This window comes from Nansenia antarctica (assembly GCF_963989245.1).
Source record: "Nansenia antarctica genome assembly, chromosome: 11".
Lineage (NCBI taxonomy): Eukaryota > Metazoa > Chordata > Actinopteri > Argentiniformes > Microstomatidae > Nansenia > Nansenia antarctica.
Genome location: NC_137681.1, coordinates 13,183,164 through 13,205,634, shown reverse-complemented (window position 1 = coordinate 13,205,634; position 22,471 = coordinate 13,183,164). Strand labels below are relative to the sequence as shown.

The following is a 22,471-nucleotide window of genomic DNA, read 5'->3' as shown; positions in this document are numbered from 1 at the left end:
GTATTCGAGAACGGCCTCGCTGTGAGAATTTGATACACGGACAGGTAACTCAAGCATCTCTCATTGTCGGCGCATCCCGTCCATATATAAGTCCTCCACGGCTGTCCACAGACAGAAGGCTACAACTCATCTGCTTTGGACTTCAGCTAAGCAACGAGCACTTCAGCGGTGAGTTGGCTGGCGAACGATTTGTTTTTTGGTTTGAAGGATAGTCCGTCTCAGGTGTGGCTGGAAGTTACCTAATCGTGAGTTTAGAATGATAAGGTTCTATCTTAGGACAGTTCAGAGATATTGATCGTCAAAGTTTTTACATTCCATTATGTTTTGTGAGATGGAACCTTTGTATTTGATGAATTACTAACTCCAACATGTCAACATTTTAAAAATAACACCATACAGGCATCAATAAACACCTAATGGATCAGATTATGTAAAAAACTCAATTTTGACAAAAATGGAGATAGAACTACTCTAACGTCACGTAATGTTGTAGCCTATAGTTGTTTGTCACATGAGTAATGTTTCACAGTTGTATACGTTTTGAGGAGAATGTATTCATTATAGCTATGTATTTATTTTTTACTTGTTTTAATTTGTACTTTTTGATCAATTTAACATCATTCAGCTAATTCACGACAGCGAGATTATCAGACAGGGACAACATCAGTCTTCAAATTCAACAAATGACCCGGGCAGGGCAGGGGGAGACGGCAGAGTTGGGACAGTGGAAATACACTAAAGCAATAGTGGGGTTTTTTGTTTTGTTTTTTTAAGAAATAGGCCCATACGACCAAGGAGTACATATAGGCTATATGATTTATTAGTTGTCATTCGTTAAATAATGACATTTTGATCAGAGCGTTCAATAAGCTATTGGGGATGTTTGACCGATATAGCCTACAGTAGATAACTTGACCTGCTCGATGTGTGTGTGTGTGTGTGTGTGTGTGTGTGTGTGTGTGTGTGTGTGTGTGTGTGTGCATTTGTGCATGCATTTGTGCATTTTTTTACGAGGTCATGCACAACCCATGTTGGGGGTTGAGGGTTAAGAAGGAATCCTTCCTCATGGGATGTTTTCCCAGCTAGAAACCACTTTTTGGTTTCTCTCAAATACATACTGTATAGAATGATTGGATGCCCCCCACCCCCTCAAAAGAACAATTAATGTAATTAATCAACAAGAGCGACCCATGAGCTTCTCTCTCGCTCTCTCTCTCTCCATCCCTCTCTCCCTTTATCTCCCCCTCTCTCCCTCTCAACCTCTCTCTTCCCACTGTTAGTGCCCCTATATTTGCACACACACCTCAACTGGCCGCCTGGCATGGCACTCTTTCCACTATACCTTCTAACCACGTCCTTGCTTTCATATTGCCCTCACACAATTCTGCGGGTAGGCTCAGTACATCCAGAGAGGCTACCAAAACATCTTTAAAACCCTGAAAGCAGTATCATATCATCACTGGCGTGGAAAATGTGTGGAGAATGTGTTATTGAAACTTCATTTGTATTGCAGCATTGCTGTGTGTGGGCAGGGGAAGCACAGGAGAGAGAGAGAGAGAGAGAGAGAGAGAGAGAAATGCGCAAAATGAAAAACACGATCAAGACAATTGTAGAATTTACTATTTTTTATCACAAACTCGCAATCGGACAATTTTAATATGATATGGAAGTCCCGTTAAAACTGCAGAAACATAACTTTTTTAACCAAGTTTTCAAGATAAATATGTAAAGTCAATATTAATAGCAACCGCTTCTTCAACTCAACCGTTGCCCCAGTGCCTCAGGATATGTGTATAGGCCTACATCCTGCTATGATGTAATTCATACGGGAAATAGATATGCTATGGGATATGTATGTCTATGATTATGACAAACAATACAGAGGTCATGACTCAATGGGTAATTATATATGTGTGTGTGTGTGTGTGTGTGTGTGTGTGTGTGTGTTTGCATACAATTTTGTTTCTCTGTCCTACAGGATTAATATGTCAATCACTTCTATCCTTTCGGGTGAGGCTATAGAGAATGCCATCAAGGACTGCCAAGGTAGGTTTTACCTCATGTACTACACTCTAGATAGATAGAGAGAAGAGATTGTGATATTACCATAGGCAAGCACAAGCAGTAAAGTAAATCATCGTTTGGTTTTTTAAGGAGTGGTTTATTCACTGAATAGTAGGCTATAGATGTCAGACTATTACAATGGTTGAATTTGGAATTAAGATCATCAGTATGAGTGATCACACTTCAGTATAATGTGTGTGTTTGTGTGTGTGTGTGTGTGTGTGTGTGTGTGTGTGTGTGTGTGTGTGTGTGTGTGTCAGCTCCAGACACCTTCTGCCACAAGAAATTTTTCCAACTGTGTGGCCTGACCACAAAGTCTGCCCAGGAAGTCAAAGATGTGTTCTTTATCCTGGATGATGACAACAGTGGCTTCATCGAGGAGGCAGAGCTTAAGTATGACATTTTGACATAATCTATTCTCATATTATTGAGTTTACTGAATAAATAATTTCATTGCCATTCATCAAAAGAGGTCTGTAGCCGGCAAGGCAGGTTCAGGTGGAAATCTGAGGATGAGTTCATCGTAATGCTGGGAACTGAATGAGGAATGGTATCAAATAATGGTATCAACACAATTCCTGCAAATAGTTAAATACATTTCATATATATATAGATAGATAAAGAATTCTTCCTTCTTCTAGCATTATGACTGCCAATGGCCCTGGCCCGAGCATAGAATAGTTTTTCTTGCTATGACTGGTGGATAGATGATTCACCTACTTAGACAAATGTATTTGTTGTAAGTCGCTTTGGATAAAGGCGTCTGCTAAATGCCAAAAATATAAATGTAATTCCTCATTCCATTCCATGAATTACAATTAGCCCGTCCTCCTATTTCTGCCTCCACCAGCCTCCCCTGGGGTGTAGTATACAGACACAGCATGTAGGTTGTATATAACCTGTGCTCTTATGTTCTGTAGAAATACAATATTTATGACCAACATCATGTTCTGAGGTCGTTTACCCTCCTGCTGTGTTCGATAAGGCTATACATTCTTAATGTTCTGGGTCCAATTCACCTACTGCTTTATAAATCACCTTAAATTGTGTGTGTGTGTGTGTGTGTGTGTGTGTGTGTATGTGTGTGTGTCTGTGCGAGCGTGCGTGCGTGCGTGCATGCGCGCATATAAATTAATTCCCACTACCTATCGGATTAGATGATGGGTCATGCTGAAAAAATAAAAAGCTTTTCAGTGATTTCAAATTCAATTTGACCCGCAACATAACAGGAGTGTTCAGAGGTGCATTTTTTAACGTATGCTTAGTGAGAAGAGAGTTAGTACAATGAGATCAAATTGCACTCCCTGACTGACATTAATGGGAAAGTTCCATTAAGCATTTTCCTAAAATAATCCATGGGTAAAGTGTCATCATTGTGTGTGTGTAATATATAATTCATGCAATTGTGACAGCAGAATTTACAGTAGAGCTACAGTAGACTGCTAAGCCATATAGTGCACTACTATTCAAGGTCATGGTTATAACAGGGTTTTAATGATACGTCTACTCTCTCTCACCTCCCCAGAGGCTTGACCTGTATACTGCGCAAGAGATTTTATGCTTTTGATGTACTGTAAACAGTATCTTTCTTGATGTATAAAATGCTTACCTGTGTGTATGCGTGCATGCTACTGTGTTTGTTCATATAGTATGTTGAAAAGTGTGTATCTACATATACACAGTGTGTATCTACAGTGTGTATCCACTGTTGACGGAATATCCATCTCTTCAGGCTACACCTTAACTGTCCCTCCTAAGACATCTACTTCCCCTCTACCCCGCTGTACAGTTTCCCAATTGCAAAAAAAATAAGAATCTTCCATCTTATAGCACTACGAATGCCAATGACTCCTGGCCCAAGTATTGATTACTTTTTCCTGCTATGAGTGGTGGATAGATGATTCACTTACTTAGTCAAATGTATTTGTTGTAAGTCCCTTTGGATAAAGGCGTCTGCTAAATGCCAAAAATGTAAATGTAATCTGCATTTGTAAGGTTCATGTGAGGTTGGTGTGTCTTTAGGTTCTTCCTGCAGAGATTTGTGCCTGGGGCACGGACACTGACCGACAAGGAGACCAAGAACTTTCTGGCAGCAGCTGATGATGACAGTGATGGCATGATTGGAGTGGAAGGTGAGTATCTGTCACTACCTATATGCTTGAAGGTAGTGGCTGAGGCATCAGGAACATTCACAGGGAAGTTGATTTGGTGAGATGTTTACACTTTGACATTTGGGTCAAAAGAAGAACCAGATTTACAAAGAAATCAGGTGCAATGTTTTTTCTGTGCTTAGAATGATATAACACCAATCTCCTTGGTTTGTGGGGTGATTTAGCAAAAGTTTGTTTGTCTTGTGTGAATGCTCACCTGATTGTATAACCATGTGTGTGTCTGTGAGTATGTATGTGAGTGTGTGTGTGTGTGTGTGTGTGTGTGTGTGTGTGTGTGTGTGTGTGTGTGTGTGTGTGTGTGTGTGTGTGTGTGTGTGTGTGTGTGTGTGTGTGGGTGTGTGTGTGTGTGCGTGGGTGTGTGTTTGTGTGCGTGTGTGTGTATTTCTAGAAAGGGTTTTGACTGTGACAAAAATAGATTGCTGATCTTAATACAGTAGATTTTCTTAATGCCAGTTGGTCTTCTTGGCCAGCAGAGCAAACGTGCCAGCCTCCAGATGTTGCTATTCCCTTAATGGTTACCTCCCAGCTTTTAGCATTATCTAGAGCTGGGCTGGATTACAGGATCAAGGAATTGGGCAAACGTTTTTCCAATCTCTGGTCATTTTGAACCACATTTTGCCATTCATCTTTATTTAAAGAACAAACAAGCACACATATTTTATTGAGGTTTGGAACTCCAAGATTAAATTAAATGCTATGCATTTTCCTAAATTAATTTAGCATGGGAGAGAGTTGATTTTGTGAACTGATTGAATGCACACACACAAATGCATATGCATACACATGACAATTCTCACTCAATTACCACCTGTAAAGGGCCAATCTGGATTAAAACAAAAACAAATCAGTCTCCCGGCCACTTGTTTCAGTAAACAGCTGAGGGATGGGCCTGGAGAAATGTAACCATTCAAAAATTCTGAGCTACAGTCTGACCATCCATGAGATGGAAATTATAGTTTCAATCCTGTTTTGCATGCTTTTTAGGTAATTTCGGTGTATCATGAAAATGGTCAAAATCAATCATGCAAATTGTGTTTTTATGCTTTAAAAACCACAGCCACCAAAACAATACAATGGCATAAATGCTCAGTCGAAAATATTAGCAGCAGCAAAATCAGTGGAGTGTTTATTCAAGTGATGACAAGATGTCCAATATGTCCTGTACTTTTCCTGGTTGGGTAGAATCCTGCATAGAACTCATCCCAGATTGTTCTTGTTCTGCTTTAGAATTCAAAACAATGGTCCTGTCCTGAGAGTTCCACTGGAGAGAGAACAGGCTTTCTCCCCTCCCCTCTTCTCCAGAGGCCAGACTTCAGCCTCCATTCCCTGGGAATGTGGTTTGGTTCTGCTATGTGCCCTTGAATAGTTTTTTTTCAATGTCACTTTCCATTCAAAGACAGACCATTTTTATTTGCCTTTTGATTACACTGTAGGATGCTGTATACCTGTGTGGTCCCCTGTTTTCTTCCCACGCACACTACTGTACACCACTGTGTAATGTGTATCAATGAAATGAATAAACAAGTTGTAACTTATTGTGACTCATTGCATTCGTTTTTCAAAACTGACACTTAAACATGTTGTAAACATGAACAACTGTACATTATAATGGCACGCTGTTTCAACAATGTTTCAAAGTTTCAACAATGCATGAACTGATTTTACACTTTGAGCCTTCAACAGCATAATCCTGTTTTCCTGGAGTTAACATTTGACTAATCCTGGATTTCAATTTAATGTTACTATCTCCTAATACAGTACCACGTTGTCTTCTGTTTTACAAGCACATTGTGTAAGAGTAACCAGAAAGCTTATCCATCCTAAATACATTCTGAAAACTAAAAATATATAACAATGTCTAAAAAACATGTGTTGAAACATGATTAAACTCACAATGGAGAGTAAATGAAGAATGCAGAATAAACTGCAGGTTCATCCTGGGTCTTAAAAGCCTGAAAGTCATCCCTGTTATAATGATACAGTAACATCATTAGTATCACCGTCATCAGCTGAATAGCTTATATTCCCACACAGTGAATCTATGTCACAAAACTTACACAGACACTGCTATCATTTAGAGTCATTGCTCTACCAATCTGGAATACATGATGATCCATCACCCAGAGAGTTCTCTGTTGTTATCATTAGTGCTAAGATAGCATTAGCAACCAACAAACTGCACACCCAGAGGTTGTTTTCATTATTGCGAGGGATTTCAACCATTCTAATCTGAAGACTGTACTCCCAAAATTCCACCAGCATGTCTCCTGCCCTACCAGAGGTGACACAACTCTAGACCATGTTTATACAAACATAGCTGAGGGCTACGAAGCCATTCCCTTCCCCACCGAGGATAATCTGACCACATCTAATTGTTCCTACTCCCTAAGTACACACCACTCATTAAATGTGTGAAACCAACAGTGAGGACAGTTAAAATTTGGCCAGAGGGAGCTGACTACACTGCAGCACCAGTTTCATACCCAGGACTGGACAAGCTCAACCACTTCTACACTTGCTTCGACTGGGACAACAATAGAAACACCAAAGCCGAGCCCCCCCAAGATGACCAGCCCGGCCCCTCATGCTCTCCACCGACGATGTCTTCCGCAATGTGGATGTTGAGAAAGCAGCTGGCCCTGATGACATTCCTGGCTGGGTGCTCAGAGCGGGAGCTCCTCAGCTGGTATCTGAGGAGCTCTAATATCTCACTGATATTTACATCTTGTCACTGGCCCAGGAAGTTGTTCCCAAGTGCTTCAAGGCAACAACCATCGTGCCAGTGCCAAAAGAACTCTTTCTGCAGCAGGTCTGAAGGACTACCACCCTGACTTCCAGGGCCACCTAAAAACTCAGCTTTCCTGGAAACTAGACCCCCACCAGTATGCCTACCTTAAGGATGCCATCTCCACAGCAATTCACTCCACCCTAATTCACCTAGACACAAGCAACACCTATGCAAGGATGCTGTTAATTGATTTCAACTCAGCATTCAACACCACCCTAGACTTCCTAACCAACAGACCCCAGCTCGTCACGTTGTAAAACCACTCCTCCTCCACCCTGACTCTGAACACCAGTGTACCTCAGGGCTGTGTGCTGAGCCCTCTCCTCTACTCCCTCTTCACCTATGACTGCATGCTGATGCATGGCTCTAACTCCATCATCAAGTTCGCAGATGACACCACGGTGGTAGTCCTGATAAGTAGCAACAACGAGTCGGCCTACAGGGAGGAGGTCCAGCATCTGGCGGTGTGGTGCGCTGACAACAACCTGGCTCTCAACATCAGTAAAAGAGATCATTGAGAGATCAAAGAGATCATTGTGGACCAAGTGACACCTAGTGTCTCCACATCATTGAATGTGTGTGTGTGTGTGTGTGTGTGTGTGTGTGTGTGTGTGTGTGTGTGTGTGTGTGTGTGTGTGTGTGTGTGTGGGTGTGTGTGGGTGTGTGTGTGTGTGTGTGTGTGTGTGTGTGTGGGTGTGTGTGTGGGTGTGTGTGTGGGTGTGTGTGTGTGTGTGTGTGTGTGTGTGTGTGTGTGTGTGTGTGTGTGTGTGTGTGTGTGTGGGTGGGTGGGTGGGTGGGTGGGTAGGTGTGGGTGTGTTTGTGTGAATAATAATACTATTATTAATAGATAGTTTACTGAAAATAAACATTGTCCTCCAAATGTGTTCTTCAGACCAATATATCCCTTCTTTTGTGATGAATAGAGAATTAAATAATTTAAAAAGGGATCTCTGTCATTGTTTAACCAGAAATAGGATGTGGAATAAGAGTGTTAAAATTTGAAAGCAAATTCTGGTGACACAATAGGAAGGGACAGAGAGTGCAGGTTACGGTTACTATGGTGAGGCCCTCTCATTGTCTCATTGTAAGATTACCCCTCTCAGTTTCTGTTGAATGTATTACAACAATGGATGGGACAGTGGATTTTCCTTTAGCAACGTTGATGGAATATTAATCAAATAAACAAATACATCAAGAAATAAATACAAATATAATTATGTTAAGTTATATTCATAATGTATTGGGGGGGGGGTAAAGATAATTGATTGTGAAATAAACAGTACATTTTTATATATGAGTTATCCTTTATTATCTTTTGATATTGATCACACACGTTACATCATCTGGCCTACTGGTACCTTTCATCACGGAACCCTTTGTTGCCGACATTAGATCCACACGAACAGGTTTGATTGCGACATCTCTGATGCTGTCAAAAGCAGGAAGTATGTGCAGACTTTCTCATTGATCACGGCTTTTCTACTTTGTGCTATATTTACTTTAAAAACAAATGACATCGTCCGCATTTTTTAAGTTTATGCAGTAAAAGGTAAGTGATTGCGTTTTGTTGTACTGTCACTTTCACATGTGGTTCGAAAAGCCTTTCCCCAGATGTCTGCAGACACAACTCAATGTTGTTGTCACTGTTCGAGCACCTAAAGTTGGCTAATTGCTTGCTCACAATCTTACTTTGTTAAAACAGTAAAAACATGAAGCTTTGTTTATCATTTGACTTGTCAGAGAACTAGATCGTAACCATTTTAGCAAAGCAACATTATCTCCCCACCTTTTAGGCCGGTGGTGGCTAGCTTGCAATGCTAGCTCTCTAGAGTTTGCAGAGTTTACTTTCGCCAGTTTACTGTGATAGACAGTCATTGGACCTTGTTAAAAGCAAAAGCTGAACCAATGCTATTGCCATAGCAGCATTGCCATAAAGTCATCTTTAAAACATTCAGATTCACTGAATCATAAATTCACAGACTCAGGGATAGTTGCAGCAAGCTGCCTACTACATTGTTATGGCTTTGAAACGGAAATGATCGCTATATTGAGTTAAGCAGGTATTTACTGCATGCTTATGTGTGCAGGCACAAGGCATGCTAACCAGGTCAACGTTGGAACAGAGGAAGTCCAGACACACGTCACACTAATGCTGATGATCAGGTACAATCACGTGTCTAAAACGACCCCTCATGTGGGGTCCCCTGATTTGAAATTGGGGTCCCCTGAGAAAATCAAACAAAACTAATAAGACACAAAAAAAATGTGTGTGTCAGGTATCACGACAAATAGGCTAATGTATGTGTATTACACCTGTAGCTTATATAACCCTAACCCAGTGTTTATGTTTTGGGTTAAAAACCAACCAATTGCAGCCATTATATGATGTGTTGGCATAAGCCGCATTCAAGTTATTGGGGTCACAGGAAATTATTTGGGGTCACAACACAAAAAACGTTTGGGAACCCCTGGAGTATAGCCTACAGTACTCTGTTGCTCAGTATTTTCCTCTCTGTTGTAGTCCAAGAATGGCCTCTGGATTGACGCAAGAGAAACAGTTCACTCCATCTTTACAAAATTTCTTCATCTATAATCCTACATTTGGACCGCGGGAGGGAGAGGTTGGTCTGAGCCTAATTTAGATTTTTATCTTTCATGTTTTATATATGATGCTTCCTATTGTACAGAGTAACCATCAGTGTCTTTCTTAGATCTTGCCTAGCTTATATATATATATCAATATTTTCAGTTAGAAACCTCTATGTTCTAACTGTCCTGTTCTGTAGGAGGAGAAGAAGATCTTATTTTACCATCCTAGTGAGGTTGAGAAGAACGAGAAGATCCGTAATGTAGGCCTTTGTGAGGCCATTGTACAGTTTACCAGGTACATGTTGACACTTGTATGTGAAACCAGTAACCACTAACAAATATTTGTAATGCTACATCAATCATCTATGGTTTTGCATTGTGTAATGGATGCCCAACCTAATCACCATATTTGCTGTATTACAGAACCTTCTGTCCGACAAAGCCAGCTAAATCCCTACACACACAGAAGAACAGGCAGTTTTTCTTCGAGGCTGAGGACAGCTTCTGGATAGTCATGGTACATATACTGTCAAGCTAATTTATAGTGTCCTCTACCCAGTCATGCATCTTTTTAAGAATGCATTACAGTACAGTTAAATAAAGGTTCAATAAAAACAGTACAGTACAATAATGCATTACAGTGCTGTACAGTTTCTCTACTGTAAATAATAATAAGAAACAAACAAACAAAAATAATTCTTCCATTATGTATGCCAATGGCCCGTGGCCCGAGCAAGTGATGACTTCACTTAGTTAGACAAATGCATTTGTTGTAAGCCACATTGGATAAATGCGTCTTCTAAATGCAAAAAATGTAAGGAAGACATTGACGTTCTTCTAGGATATGTTTGTTATAGTACCTTTTCTAAACCCCCTTCCTCATGATTGTGTGATTGTTCAGGTTGTACGGAATCCAATGGTAGAAAAACCAACTAAAGATGGGAAACCTGCCACGATAGAGTATCAGGAAGAAGAAATACTTGTCAGTCTACAAGACTTCATTACATTTTTTATATTTTCTTTCATGTGTGTTGTTTCATCATTTTCTTTCATGTGTATTTCATCTTGAGTTAGCATGGGCTATATCTGGGGGGATAAAGCTTTTTTGTAGCTCTTTTGATGTATTATTTACTTTGTTGCTTACTCTCTTTTCTGTAGGACACGGTATATGGTGCAGTATTACGACAATGCTACAGTATGTACAAGGTGAGCTTCAGTTTGGACTTTGGACATTAAGTGATGTCATGAAGGCAGACCTACAGTATTTAGCTCAGCAGTTTTGTTAATTTGACTCTACATAACATGACTGTATCTATGCACACCAGAGGCTGGTGGAGGTAGACATCTGAGGATGGGCTCATTGAAATGTATAGAATGGAATTAGGAATGGTATCAAACACACGACTTTGCTACCATTCCGTATTCCATTCCATGCATTACGATAAGCCCGTCCTCCGATTTCTACCTCCAACAGCCTCCCCTGATGCACACTTACAGAATGGCATGTCAACCTGTTTCATTGAGGCTTCCTGTAGGGTCACATACTAAGAATCGCTGATGGTGCAAGACAAAATGTTGGCTGATGACAGGCGCTCTTTTATTCCAGCTCTTCAACGGCACATTCGGCAGGGCGATGGAAACAGGCGGGGTGGAGATGCTCACTCAGAAGCTTGAAAAGTTCTTCTACAGGGTAAATAACTATACAAATACCCCTTTAATACCCTGTCAATCTAGATTGATGATGTTGGGTGATAAAGTGATGTCTGTTGTCTCAGTAGACAGAGGACATTTGCTTGACATGTGTGCTTATATACTGGCCCTAGTATGACCGAGTTATTTAGCTTGATTAATATCAAAGAAATCAGTCAAGCGTGACTGCCAATGTTTTCTCAGGGCAAGGGCAGCCCTGAGAAAGGGCAAGGGCAGCGGCTGTTTCAATGTATCTAAGGCCACAATGCCGCATGTGTCATTACTTGCTCTTGTTAAATGACATATTTAAATGATGTTATATTATTCCCTTTGTTAGACACACATTGACAAATAGTCATGAAAATTGATTGAGAACCTACACTTGACCCTTAGCAGTTGAGAGTGGTTGGTGTCCCATCTGAATGACTAAAGGTTCATTTATGCTTTCTCAATCGTCACTGCCGATAGCTGTCGATCAGCAGAAATGACGTCCAGTTGTCATTTGAGTTTCGCCGAGGGGCGTTGTTCACCTCCTGAACTGTATGTCGTTACGTAATGTGATTGGTTATCTAGATGGAAGGCAAAGTGTGTTGCCATGCCTGTTTCACCTTCGCTGAAACATTAGTGCTAGAAGGCAAGCGACACTTTTTGTTTCTGTCGAGTGACGATAATTATGTTGATTGACATATTAATGGGTCAGTTGTCAACGGCAACTAAAGATAAGATATTACCTGTGCAACACTACAGATGGAGAAGCAGGGTACACACACAAATAACAAGCATGATCTAGTAATAGACGATGAATGTATTGGTGATACTGTATATCGCTAGTCTGTATTGTGACTAGCCTGACTGATGTGGCACTGCTCAGGGAAAGTTGGTGAGACCTCCCCCATACTGCTGGTATATCTGCTCCACTCCATTTAGCTGTGTTAATTATTAATTTCTAATTATGGGGAACCCTCAGGTCTCCTTAACACTGATATAGGCTTCCCCTTTCTGTATGTAACCCAAAGACACAGGGCCAACCCATGGTGTACATATCACAGGTTGAATGTCACTGCGCTGTCTGGGGACAGAGGCATTTCTAGAGAGCACCCTCTCCGCTCCAAGTATTTATTGAATTGTAAGCACTTAACAGGTAAACTAACACCTTCCCTGCTCCTATGTGTTTCTGCTTGGTCTCCAGTATCTGCAGACACTACACCTGCAGTCCTGTGACCTGCTGGATGTGTTCGGGGGGATCAGCTTCTTCCCCTTGGACAAGATGACCTACCTGAAGATCCAGTCATTCGTCAACAGGGTGGAGGAGAGCCTCAGCCATATCAAATATACAGCCTTCCTCTACAATGACCAGCTCATCTGGTACAAGCCCCATTCGTACACTGACTAATTCTGTATATGTGTTTGTGTGTACAGTACACAAACCTTATCCGGCTTTATAAGCCTTGATTTTACTCCCAGACATGACTGGTTGGGCTCTGTGTAACAACTTTGCTTCCTTTCACCCAGCAAAGGTGTGAAGACACCTGCATGGCTGGTGCCCGAAATGTGCCCCACAGTTTGTGTAATTTGTGTCCTGACTCCTGACAGGTCTCTTACTTTTAATTGCTTTGTCAGTTGTAACTGCCAATGGCCCCTGGTCATAGCATAGATTACTTTTTCTTATGATGACTGATGGATAGATGATTCACTTACTTAGACAAATGTATTTGTTGTAAGTTGCTTTGGATAAAGGCGTTTGCTAAATGCCAAAAATGTAAATGTAAATACCAGTTGTTTTTGTTGTGTTCAGGGATTCCCTGAATGCCGAATTAAAAGAGAACGCCGTTTTGATAGCATTGGGTCTTGCACTTGGCACATATGGTTATCTTTTATTTGAACTCTGTTTGTTTGTAAGTGTGCCTTACCTTCCCAGGATCCTCATCCCCAATAGCCAGGGGTGTGGTTTTGACTTCAGGAATCAGGACTAAGATTTCATCCAATTGTGTTTTGTCATCTAACATGGACATAGACCATTTGTAGCCATATTGTCCAACATGGATCCACACATAACACGTCACATCAGATAGCTCTTGATCTGTGAATGTCCAGTGTTTGGGTCTAAATGTTGATAGTTCGCACCTTTAAACACATAACGCTTTCTGAAGCAAACATATTTTGTTATGTTTTTCTGTCACTAGGAGTGGGCTGGAGCAGGATGACATGAGGATCCTGTACAAGTACCTGACCACCTCACTGTTTCCCAGACACTCAGAACCTGAGGTGAGAGAGAATGGCGGGGGGGAGAGATAGTGGGAGATTGAGAGAAAGATGGACAAAGAGAAAGAGAGATTGGAAGGAGAGAGATGGAGACTGATTTACACTATAATGGAAAGGAAAGTTGTAACCTACTCCATATTATATCACATCCTAAACTTACGCTGGTCTCTCTCCATGCATCTCCAGCTGGCTGGCAGGGACTCCCCTCTCAGGCCAGAGGTGGCAGGGAATCTGCTCCACTATGGAAGGTAAGTCCTTATCCCCCTCCTCCCTGACTGGGCTCCCTCCCAAATGTCAGGACACCACCATGCCGAGCCATATCTGCCAGTCGGGCTGAACTGAATTTAATAATTTAGTCTGTGATGATGGTAGGTGGTGACATGGATGTAATGAGACTTTAACAGAGAGAGGGACACATTTGGGGTTGGAGAGTTTGTGTGTGTGGGGAGATGATTATGGCAATGTTTATTTAGAGAGAAGAGAGGTGTCAACAGTGTGAGTTATTAAAGTACTTGGCAATCACACACACACACACACACACACACACACACACACACACACACACACACACTGCGGGGCCACAAAGCATTTTGGCGTAATGGAGTCCGGTATGATTGTTTAACCAATGGGGGATTACAGATCACAGCGGAGAGCATGGGGGGGGGGGGGGGGTCTACTCTGGCTCACACTTCAGTTACGAGAGAGAGAGCCAAGCTAGTTAGCAGTCACTATGCTGTTTACCCCCCTAGAGTCCTGTGTTCCCTAGGTGGGCCAAGCGCGTATGTGAAGTAGAGGTATTACCTTACTGTCAATCCCATTAGTTGGATAAAATAGTAATTGACTCTATATTTGTGGTTACAGGTAGCCTCTTTAGCTACTCCTGAAAAGCCTTTTTGATAAAGGAGGGGTGACCCCTCAGAGTGTGTAGCCGGTGTGACTCGTGACTGCGACGGGAATTGGACACGGTCGTCCCGAGCTGACTCCTGAGATCCTGCCTGTGTGTGTAACAGGATAATAGAACAATGAGATTAGTTAGCAAAGGCCCCAAGGGCAGGGCGGAACTGTGACAGTGCAAATTACAGAACAAAATAATCATTTTAATTTATTTATACATTTATTTATTTATTTGTATGTATTGTGTACAGTGTATACACATAAACACACACACGCACACACACAAACACGCTGCTTGATAGAAAGTGGCATGGCACTAAGACATAATCACAACAGTGGTGTCTTTGCCCCAATCCCATTTCTCATTTAAATTTAGCCTTACCCCTCGTTTTGCAGTGCCACTCGCTTTTCGGCTTGCCCCTCAGAACAGAGTTACAAGGGGTAGTGGTTGAAATCTTCCCCTATGAAATGGGATAACCCTTCAAGACCCTGATACGTCATCAGTAGTGTCATAGAAAAGCATGGACGCTCGTGATTCGGTCACAACTTAAGTTTCGCACTATAAATCGATCAAACAAGTCATCAAATAAATAAAGAACAAGCTTCATTACCAGGCCAGTACATGACAGAATAGCGGTGCTCTGTAGGCTAACAACCCATGCTCCTACCCTGCCAGTCTGCACTGATATTAGAAGAGTGGTAATAAGTGCGGCTGGACTTTAGTTTTCGGGCGTCATATGCCATCAAAGGGGGGAAATGCGACATGGAAATATCTCAAAATGTGGGACTGTCATGCACAGATGTTGTAACTTTAGATAGATAGCTGGAGACATCGGCGTACTAGCTATTTTTTTGTTATGCTTGTTATAAAGAAAATGTCTATAATACATTGAAATTACATTAAACTAAGATAATACGATGGTTATCCATTTATTTATTTAAAAAATTACATTTGTGGCTTTCTTTTGTTGCTGGTGCGTTCGCCAGTATCTTGCCGATAATTCGCAAGGCATTCTGGGATTTCGCATGACACGCCGTGTGCCTCTGAAAAAACTCTGCTTGAAGGGCCATGTAGTCCTACCACTTTGCCCGAATTGTGGCACCCTACCCCTACACGTGAATGTGCAAAACGGAGGGGTAGGGCCAAGGGGTGAATTGGGATTGGGCCTTTGTCTTAGCCAAAACCTATCAAATATACTGTACAGTTCCAACCTTTGGAAATCCATTGTACAGTTGTTCTTGTTTCTGGTTCACAATCATGCTGAGAAACTGTGAGGAGATTATTTTGGATTAAAAGAAAATTTGTGAAGCAATCTATATTTTCATTTTCATAATGGATTGGATTTATACAGTGCTTTTCCAGATGTTCAAAGCAAATTTGTTTTATTCAGGGGGAGAAGTCACCAATGTTGTGTACAGTGATGTGAAAAAAATTGGATACCCCATGAAAATCTTTTTCAACATATTTAAACAAGTATTTTTTTCTGAGTGGGCCAGTCCCACTCATATATAGATATAGATATAGTGAAGACAGAAAGGAAAGTAGGGAGAGGAAGGGAGAGAGGGCATGTCAGCAGGGCATGGTCCAGACCTGAACTCATGCCGACATGGGCATGTGTGCACTGTAGACCACAGTGCTAGACCACTGGACCACCCCAGGCCACTTTGATCTTCATTTTAACAATATTGACTAAGGGAGGTTATATGACTAAACAAATAAAACTGAAAACAAACAAATTAAACATGACTACCGGTAGTAAAATGTAATTAATAGAAATGCAATTTTCTGGTGAGGAAAAGTTAGTCAGTCACATTTATTACTACTTAAAATGCCTAAAATTAGAATCAAGAGAGCCCCTTTGAGGCCTTCAGAAAGAAGGTTGTAAATGTGTAGAAATCAGCCATTCCACTCTCTGGAAAATAATTAGGGAACATTTAAAACAACTGACAACATGGCCAGGTCAGGCCATCCTAGCAGGTTCAGCAGACCGCAAGATGCTTAAAGTCTCCAACCATCCTAAAATGTTATCACGGGACCTACAGGTGGCTCTTGCCACAGTTTATGTCAAAGTACGTGCATCTACCATCAGAAAGACACTGCACAAGTTTGATTTTCATTGGAGTTGTGCAAGGGGGAAACCCTTGCTGTCCAGGACTTCTGGAACAATGTGCTTTGGACAGATGAATCAAAACGAAACAAAGTTGAATTATTTGGGCACACTAACAGAAGACATGTTTAGCGCAAACCAAAGACAGCATTTGAGCACAAGAACGTCATACCAAATGTGAAGCATGGGGGTGAAAATGTCATGTTTTGGGGACTCTTTGGCCAGCTCACCATCATAGAATCCATGAATTCTTTATTGTATCAGAGGCTGCTCGAGGAAAATGTGACAGCATCTATCCAAAAAATTTAAGCTGAAGCGAATGTGGACCATACAACAAGACAACAACATGACGATGACCCAAAACATTCCAGTGAAACCACCAAGGAATGGCTCAAAAGAAAGAATTTGAGAGTTCTGGAACGGCCAAGTCAATGCCCAGATCTTAATCCTAGTGAGATGCTGTGGGGTTATTTGAAACGGGCTGTGCATGCAAGACACCCTTCGAACACAGCTGAAAGAATTCTGCATGGAGGAGTGGGAAAAACCTTCTCCCAGTTGATGTTGGAAACTGGTAGACAGTTATAGGGAACGTCTAATTGAGGTTACTTCAGCCAAAGGGGGCAATATCAGCTATTAGGGTGTCCTAACTTTGTCCTCAGTAGGAAGTGGCATCTTTGTTCGTTTTTTTGTTAAATAAGTGATAACAAAGTTACATTTTCATTGTTTTTGGTTTATATATTGTTTGAAAGAAGATAAAATATTGATATGTCTATTTCATAATTTTTCTTTACATTTATTAAATAAATATATATTTTCCCACTTGATTGTATGTTATAATGCCTCCTCCTCAAATCCTACTCTTCAAACCCACAGGTTTTTGACAGGACCTGCTAACCTCAAAGACCCTGAGGCCAAAGTCAGATTTCCCAGAATATTTGTCAACACAGAGGACAGTTATGAGGAGCTGCATCTGATTGTATATAAGGTGAGAATAAACAGAAAATCGGCTGTGTTCATGGACAAACAGAAGTAATCACTGAATTCACTCGGAGAGACTTAATTTTAAAAATGTTTTTAAAATAGAGGTAGCTACAGTACATAATGTATTTTTTGACAGGCAAATTAATAATCTGTTGATCTCATGTTAGACAATACATTTAAACATTTGCTTTGTTAATTTTCAACAGCTTTATGATATTCACATTTTGATATGATTATATAAATGTATTGGTACAACATTCAAAATGATCCTCTCCATCCGTATTCAAATTGCTAATGGTCTGATCTGTGTTTCAGGCAATGAGTGCAGCAGTTTGTTTTATGATCAGTGGTAAGTATCCAGCTTACTACTGGTAAGCTCCTACTTTCTAAATGGTGAAGGCAATCTGAAAAAAAGTATTGAATTGAAATTAAATGACAAATTGGGTAGGCCCTGGATTCTAGAACCATATCCCTTCTACTGATTCCAACTCTTATGTTCTCTGCCCCCCCACCCAGCCTCTGTGGAGCTGACAAAGGAGTTCTGTGAGCAGCTGGATGGCCTGGTGGGCCCCCAGCTCACCCTGCTGGCCTCAGACATATGTGAGCAGTACAACGTAAACCGCAGGATATCAGGGTCAGTGCTTCATTCCAAAGCCTCTACTCTCATTACTGACAGTCCCCAGTGCTCTGTTGGCAAACACGACGACACATTGGCTAATGGATGCTCAGATTGCACACAAAGATCACCATCACTCTCCTTTCAACTTCATAGGCCTTGTCCACACAGAGACGAATTTGGGAAATCTGCCAAAGTTTTTTATCGTATGGGCGTTTCGTCCACACGGAACCGCGTTCTGGGAGCCTGAAAACGCTATTTTTGTAAACTGGGTCTCAGAGTGAACAAATCTGAAGACGCCACCCTTGCATTTCCGTCTTTACAAGCCATACGCATCTTTCCTGAACCGATGACGCCTTTTTTTTTTTATTAAAAAGAAAAAGATTGGTTCTGTCTCCGTGTGGATGTGGTCTTAATTATCAGAACTTTTGGTCAACTACGTGTACTTGATGATGTATGATGGTAACAGTGGTTCTGATCTCATTCTACTTCACTTTTAAGTTATAAGTAGCACCTAAGCTTCAATTGCTGTCAACACTGCAGGTATAATCATGACAAAGAGAAAAGGGATTATCCCAGCAGTGCTGATAGCCATTGGATTGCACTCAAGTGTTGGTATTGCCCTACATTGGCTGACAATAATGTTAGATGAGATGTCATTACCATCTGATATCACAGCGTTACTTAGAGTAACATAAGCACAACCCACTGTCCAGCTTTGGCACACTGGCCAGCACTCCTTACCACACCTGATTGCTTGAGATAAGAAGCCGTCTGTAACCCAAGTCTGAACACCCAGGCAATTTGATGGGTTCCTTTAATCATCGTTGTGAAGAATAGCTTGAATAAGTAATGCTAGCCAAAATTCTTTAGGGGGCTGGCACTAGGCCTGACCGGGGCCAGGGACACAACAGCTTCAGAGATCAGCAGTAGTTTAGAGTATGCACCCACGCCTCCAATGGCTCAATTATTCATACCTGTTGTCTTTGTCACTAAAACTGTCCCTGAGGGGAGTGTCCATCTCAGCTTACTCTTAACATGTGTCTGAAAGAGTGGAGTGCACGGCATTCATCATCCATTCATAACATACCGGGCCAATTAATTCAAGAAACTGGAGAGAGTATTGATGGCTCTGAGGTTAAACACACCTGAACTTCACCATTCAATCTGGATATGGTAGATTAGACATCATTGTCTGTCTTGCACCTGATGAATTGGATGTGCATATTTTTCAATTTTTTCAGAATGGACATCATGTCACATCAATTGTTTTGAATGCCCATCTGGAGGTACAGGTGTAGTTTTCGCACCCGTGTCGTTTCACGCCTGACAATGACCAGGCAATGGCTGGAAAGAAAACATTGCCTGTCATGCTCACTTGAGAATGATACCTCATGTTTTGTTTTGTTTTGACAGTAGTTTAAGATTAGAAGATTCCTCCTTTTGTTGACCTTTAACCTCCCTTCTGTGTTTTTGCAGGCCGGACAAGGAGCCTCAGTTCAAGTTCATCTACTTTAACCACATGAACCTGGCTGAGAAGAGCACCATCCACATGAGGAAGACCGCCAGCGTCTCTCTTACCTCTGTACCTCCTGACCTCATGAAGATCCTAGGAGACATCAACTGTGATTTTTCCCGGTAAGCTCCACAACAGCAAGGAAACTACACTGATTGGTTAAAGGAGAACAACTTTCATAGTGTGTGGAGAGGGGAATATTTGGTCATGGCACTAAATCATTTTGCTTGTTTAAGCTTCGCTGCACAATTGAAGTTGACAGACCATTTTGAACAAGCTCAATTTCTCTTCCCCTTTCCTTTTTTCCCTATTCTTATTTGATTGTTATAAGAATGCACCAAATGGTGCTTTGGCAGCAGGACAATTGTAATTCATGCCCCTGTGGACAATCATGGGGAAGTGGTCATGTGAGAATCACATAGTTTCTATGTTCCTGGTGAACTGCCTTTGGCAGCTTTGTTGAAGTACAGTATACAACAGTAATCTCATGTTCACATGCTTTTTGCATTTCCCCTCAGGGTTGATGAGGATGAAGAAATCATTGTGAAGGCAATGACGGACTATTGGGTTGTCGGGAAAAAGTCAGACCAGAGGGAGTTGTACGTCATCTTGAACCAGAAGAATGCCAATTTGATAGAAGTTAATGGTATGGCCACCTTTGATGAATGATTATATCTGGGAATTGATGGCATTGTAGTCTTGATGCCACATCCTGTTTTAGCATTAGTCATTGTATTTGGTGTCAACTTCCAACTGTGTCTCTTCTCTTTTTACCTACAGAGGAAGTTAAAAGGCTTTGTGCAACACAGTTCAACAATATCTTCTTCTTGGACTGAAGGGAGAGAGAGCCATGAGAGAGAGCCATGGACTGTTTCACCACACTCAAAACTGTCAGCATTGAAGGGTATTACGACAGCATCAGTGTAATGCAATAATTGCATTGTAAAAAATCAAATAAAAAAATAAGCTTTTCACATCATTTAATTTTTTTACATTTTTTAATTTAACCCATACCAACTGTAATTTTCATTCTTGTAATTAAGTGTAAGATCAACATTTTACTGTACATGTACTTAATTTTTCAATTTCTTTGTACATACATTGCCTTTGAGTTCCACTAAGCTGTTTTTTTTTCTCTTTGACTTTTGACTTAATTAGTGTTTGTTGTTAAGTACACATTGACATTATCGCTCCATTAATTTAAACAGACATGCACATGCTTTTTTGAGTTCTGTTAATTATCTTGTATAATTCTGAAATTAGATGTCATCATGTCAAAGGTATTGTGGTTTGTAAACAGCAGCCCTAACTTTAAATAAATTAAGAAATTCTAATTTTCCTCCATGTTAACAATTTCTTTATTTAATGTTAACTGCATTGCCTAAAAACGCCTTAGCAACTGATAATGTAAGATCAACTTCTAATGAACACACAACAAACCTTCACTAGCTACTTACAGTATGAACCTTTTGTATCTTTCTTAATTGCGCCTAAGGGGATTGACAAAGTTGAATAGTATTATATTGTATTACAGCCAAATAAGGTGGCTGGGTATCTAATAATCCCCACTGCTCTTCCACATGATTCGGGGTGAAACAGGGTCAGATACAGTATTTGTCCAACACAGATTTAGAAACTATCGTCATCCACATTTCCGTATGCCACCTGAGGTCAGGCAAGTGCTCACATTCTTCCACATGGAATACTGTCTGTCTCCTATGTAGCCTGACAACAATGTCACAACCACTATCTAGTGAGGGTGTCATTTTGCAGCACAGTGTATAGGATGATGAGTGAAACTGAGTGTAAGAGACAGTGAGCACATTGTTTTCTAAGATTCAATTGAGATTTATTGTGGATATTGTGTTTTTAAATCTATGTTTTTAATTTTTATTTTATTGTTTATTTGGCAGGGACAGTGTACATCAAAGAATGCACCAGAATTATCCAAGAAGGCATATAGTCATCCATATAGTCCCTGAACAGCTTAAAAGGAGAGACTGGCATTTTACATAACATTACATTGCATTACACATGGTTAGCACATCACATCAGCAAAAAAAAAAAAGTTGTATTAGTTGGTACTGTAAGGTTAGACACACACACAGCTCCTAATCTTATTTGAAAAACATAACCACCTATTAGCAGTCTGTTTTCACCAGTCCATCTTGAATAGATTTTCTTTGAGTTCATTATTGTCTGCTTTAGCAATGAAAACCTACTGTATGTATCCTCTTCTTCCGTTTTGGTGACAGTTGAAATGTCATCATTATACACTCCTCAAACACTTTATAAGGAACACTATTAATACTGGGTAGGGCCTCTCTTTGCTCTCAAAATAGTCTCAATTCTTCGTGGCATTGATTCCACAAGATGTTGGAAACATTCCTTTGAGATTCTGGTCCATGATGACATGAGTGCAATCTGCAATTCCTGCATATTGTTCAGGTGATGTGAATCTGCTGTGAATTTCCCGTTCTACCACATCCCAAAGGTGTTCTATTGCATTCAGATCCGGTGACTGGGAAGGCCACCGAAGAACACTGAACTCATTGTCATGTTTACTTGACTGTTTACTTGTTGTTACATGGTCCATTATCATGCTGGAAGTAGCCATTAGATTAGAAGATGGGTACATTGTGGCCATGAAGGGATGCACATGGTCAGCAACACTACTCAAATAGGCTGTGACATTCAAGCGATGAGTGATATTAACGGGCCCAAAGTCTGCCACGAAAACATTCCCCACACCATGACACCACCTGAATAAATGCAAAGGTGTAGGCCTACAGG

General features: G+C 40.9%; 1 protein-coding gene across 2 annotated transcripts; it reads left to right on the top strand.

Moving 5' to 3' along the window:
- The first annotated feature begins 8,439 nt into the window (after nt 1-8,439).
- ccz1 (CCZ1 homolog, vacuolar protein trafficking and biogenesis associated) lies at nt 8,440-20,977 on the top strand. 2 transcript variants are annotated; one of them, XM_080542032.1, is made up of 17 exons: nt 8,440-8,572; nt 9,111-9,186; nt 9,545-9,644; nt 9,810-9,907; nt 10,036-10,129; nt 10,514-10,594; nt 10,771-10,818; nt 11,219-11,302; nt 12,491-12,666; nt 13,485-13,566; nt 13,750-13,811; nt 17,439-17,550; nt 17,862-17,895; nt 18,063-18,180; nt 19,642-19,800; nt 20,197-20,324; nt 20,459-20,977. In XM_080542032.1, the coding sequence occupies exons 2-17, from the start codon at nt 9,173-9,175 to the stop codon at nt 20,512-20,514; spliced, it is 1,446 nt and encodes a 481-aa protein (XP_080398158.1). In that variant the 5' UTR covers nt 8,440-8,572; nt 9,111-9,172; the 3' UTR covers nt 20,515-20,977. The 2 variants fall into 2 exon arrangements, with proteins under 2 accessions (XP_080398158.1, XP_080398157.1); XM_080542031.1 differs by having other exon boundaries at nt 8,457-8,572; nt 9,084-9,186.
- The last annotated feature ends 1,494 nt before the right edge of the window (nt 20,978-22,471 follow it).

What these genes read in the sequence shown, in the direction of transcription:
- ccz1 (XM_080542031.1), top strand. Translation starts at nt 9,095, where the DNA reads ATGCTTATGTGTGCAGGCACAAGGCATGCTAACCAGGTCAACGTTGGA. An exon ending in CCAGACACTCAGAACCTGAG is followed by an intron (nt 13,567 to 13,749) that starts GTGAGAGAGAAT and finishes ATGCATCTCCAG; the next exon opens with CTGGCTGGCAGGGACTCCCC. An exon ending in AGTTTGTTTTATGATCAGTG is followed by an intron (nt 17,896 to 18,062) that starts GTAAGTATCCAG and finishes CCCCCCACCCAG; the next exon opens with CCTCTGTGGAGCTGACAAAG.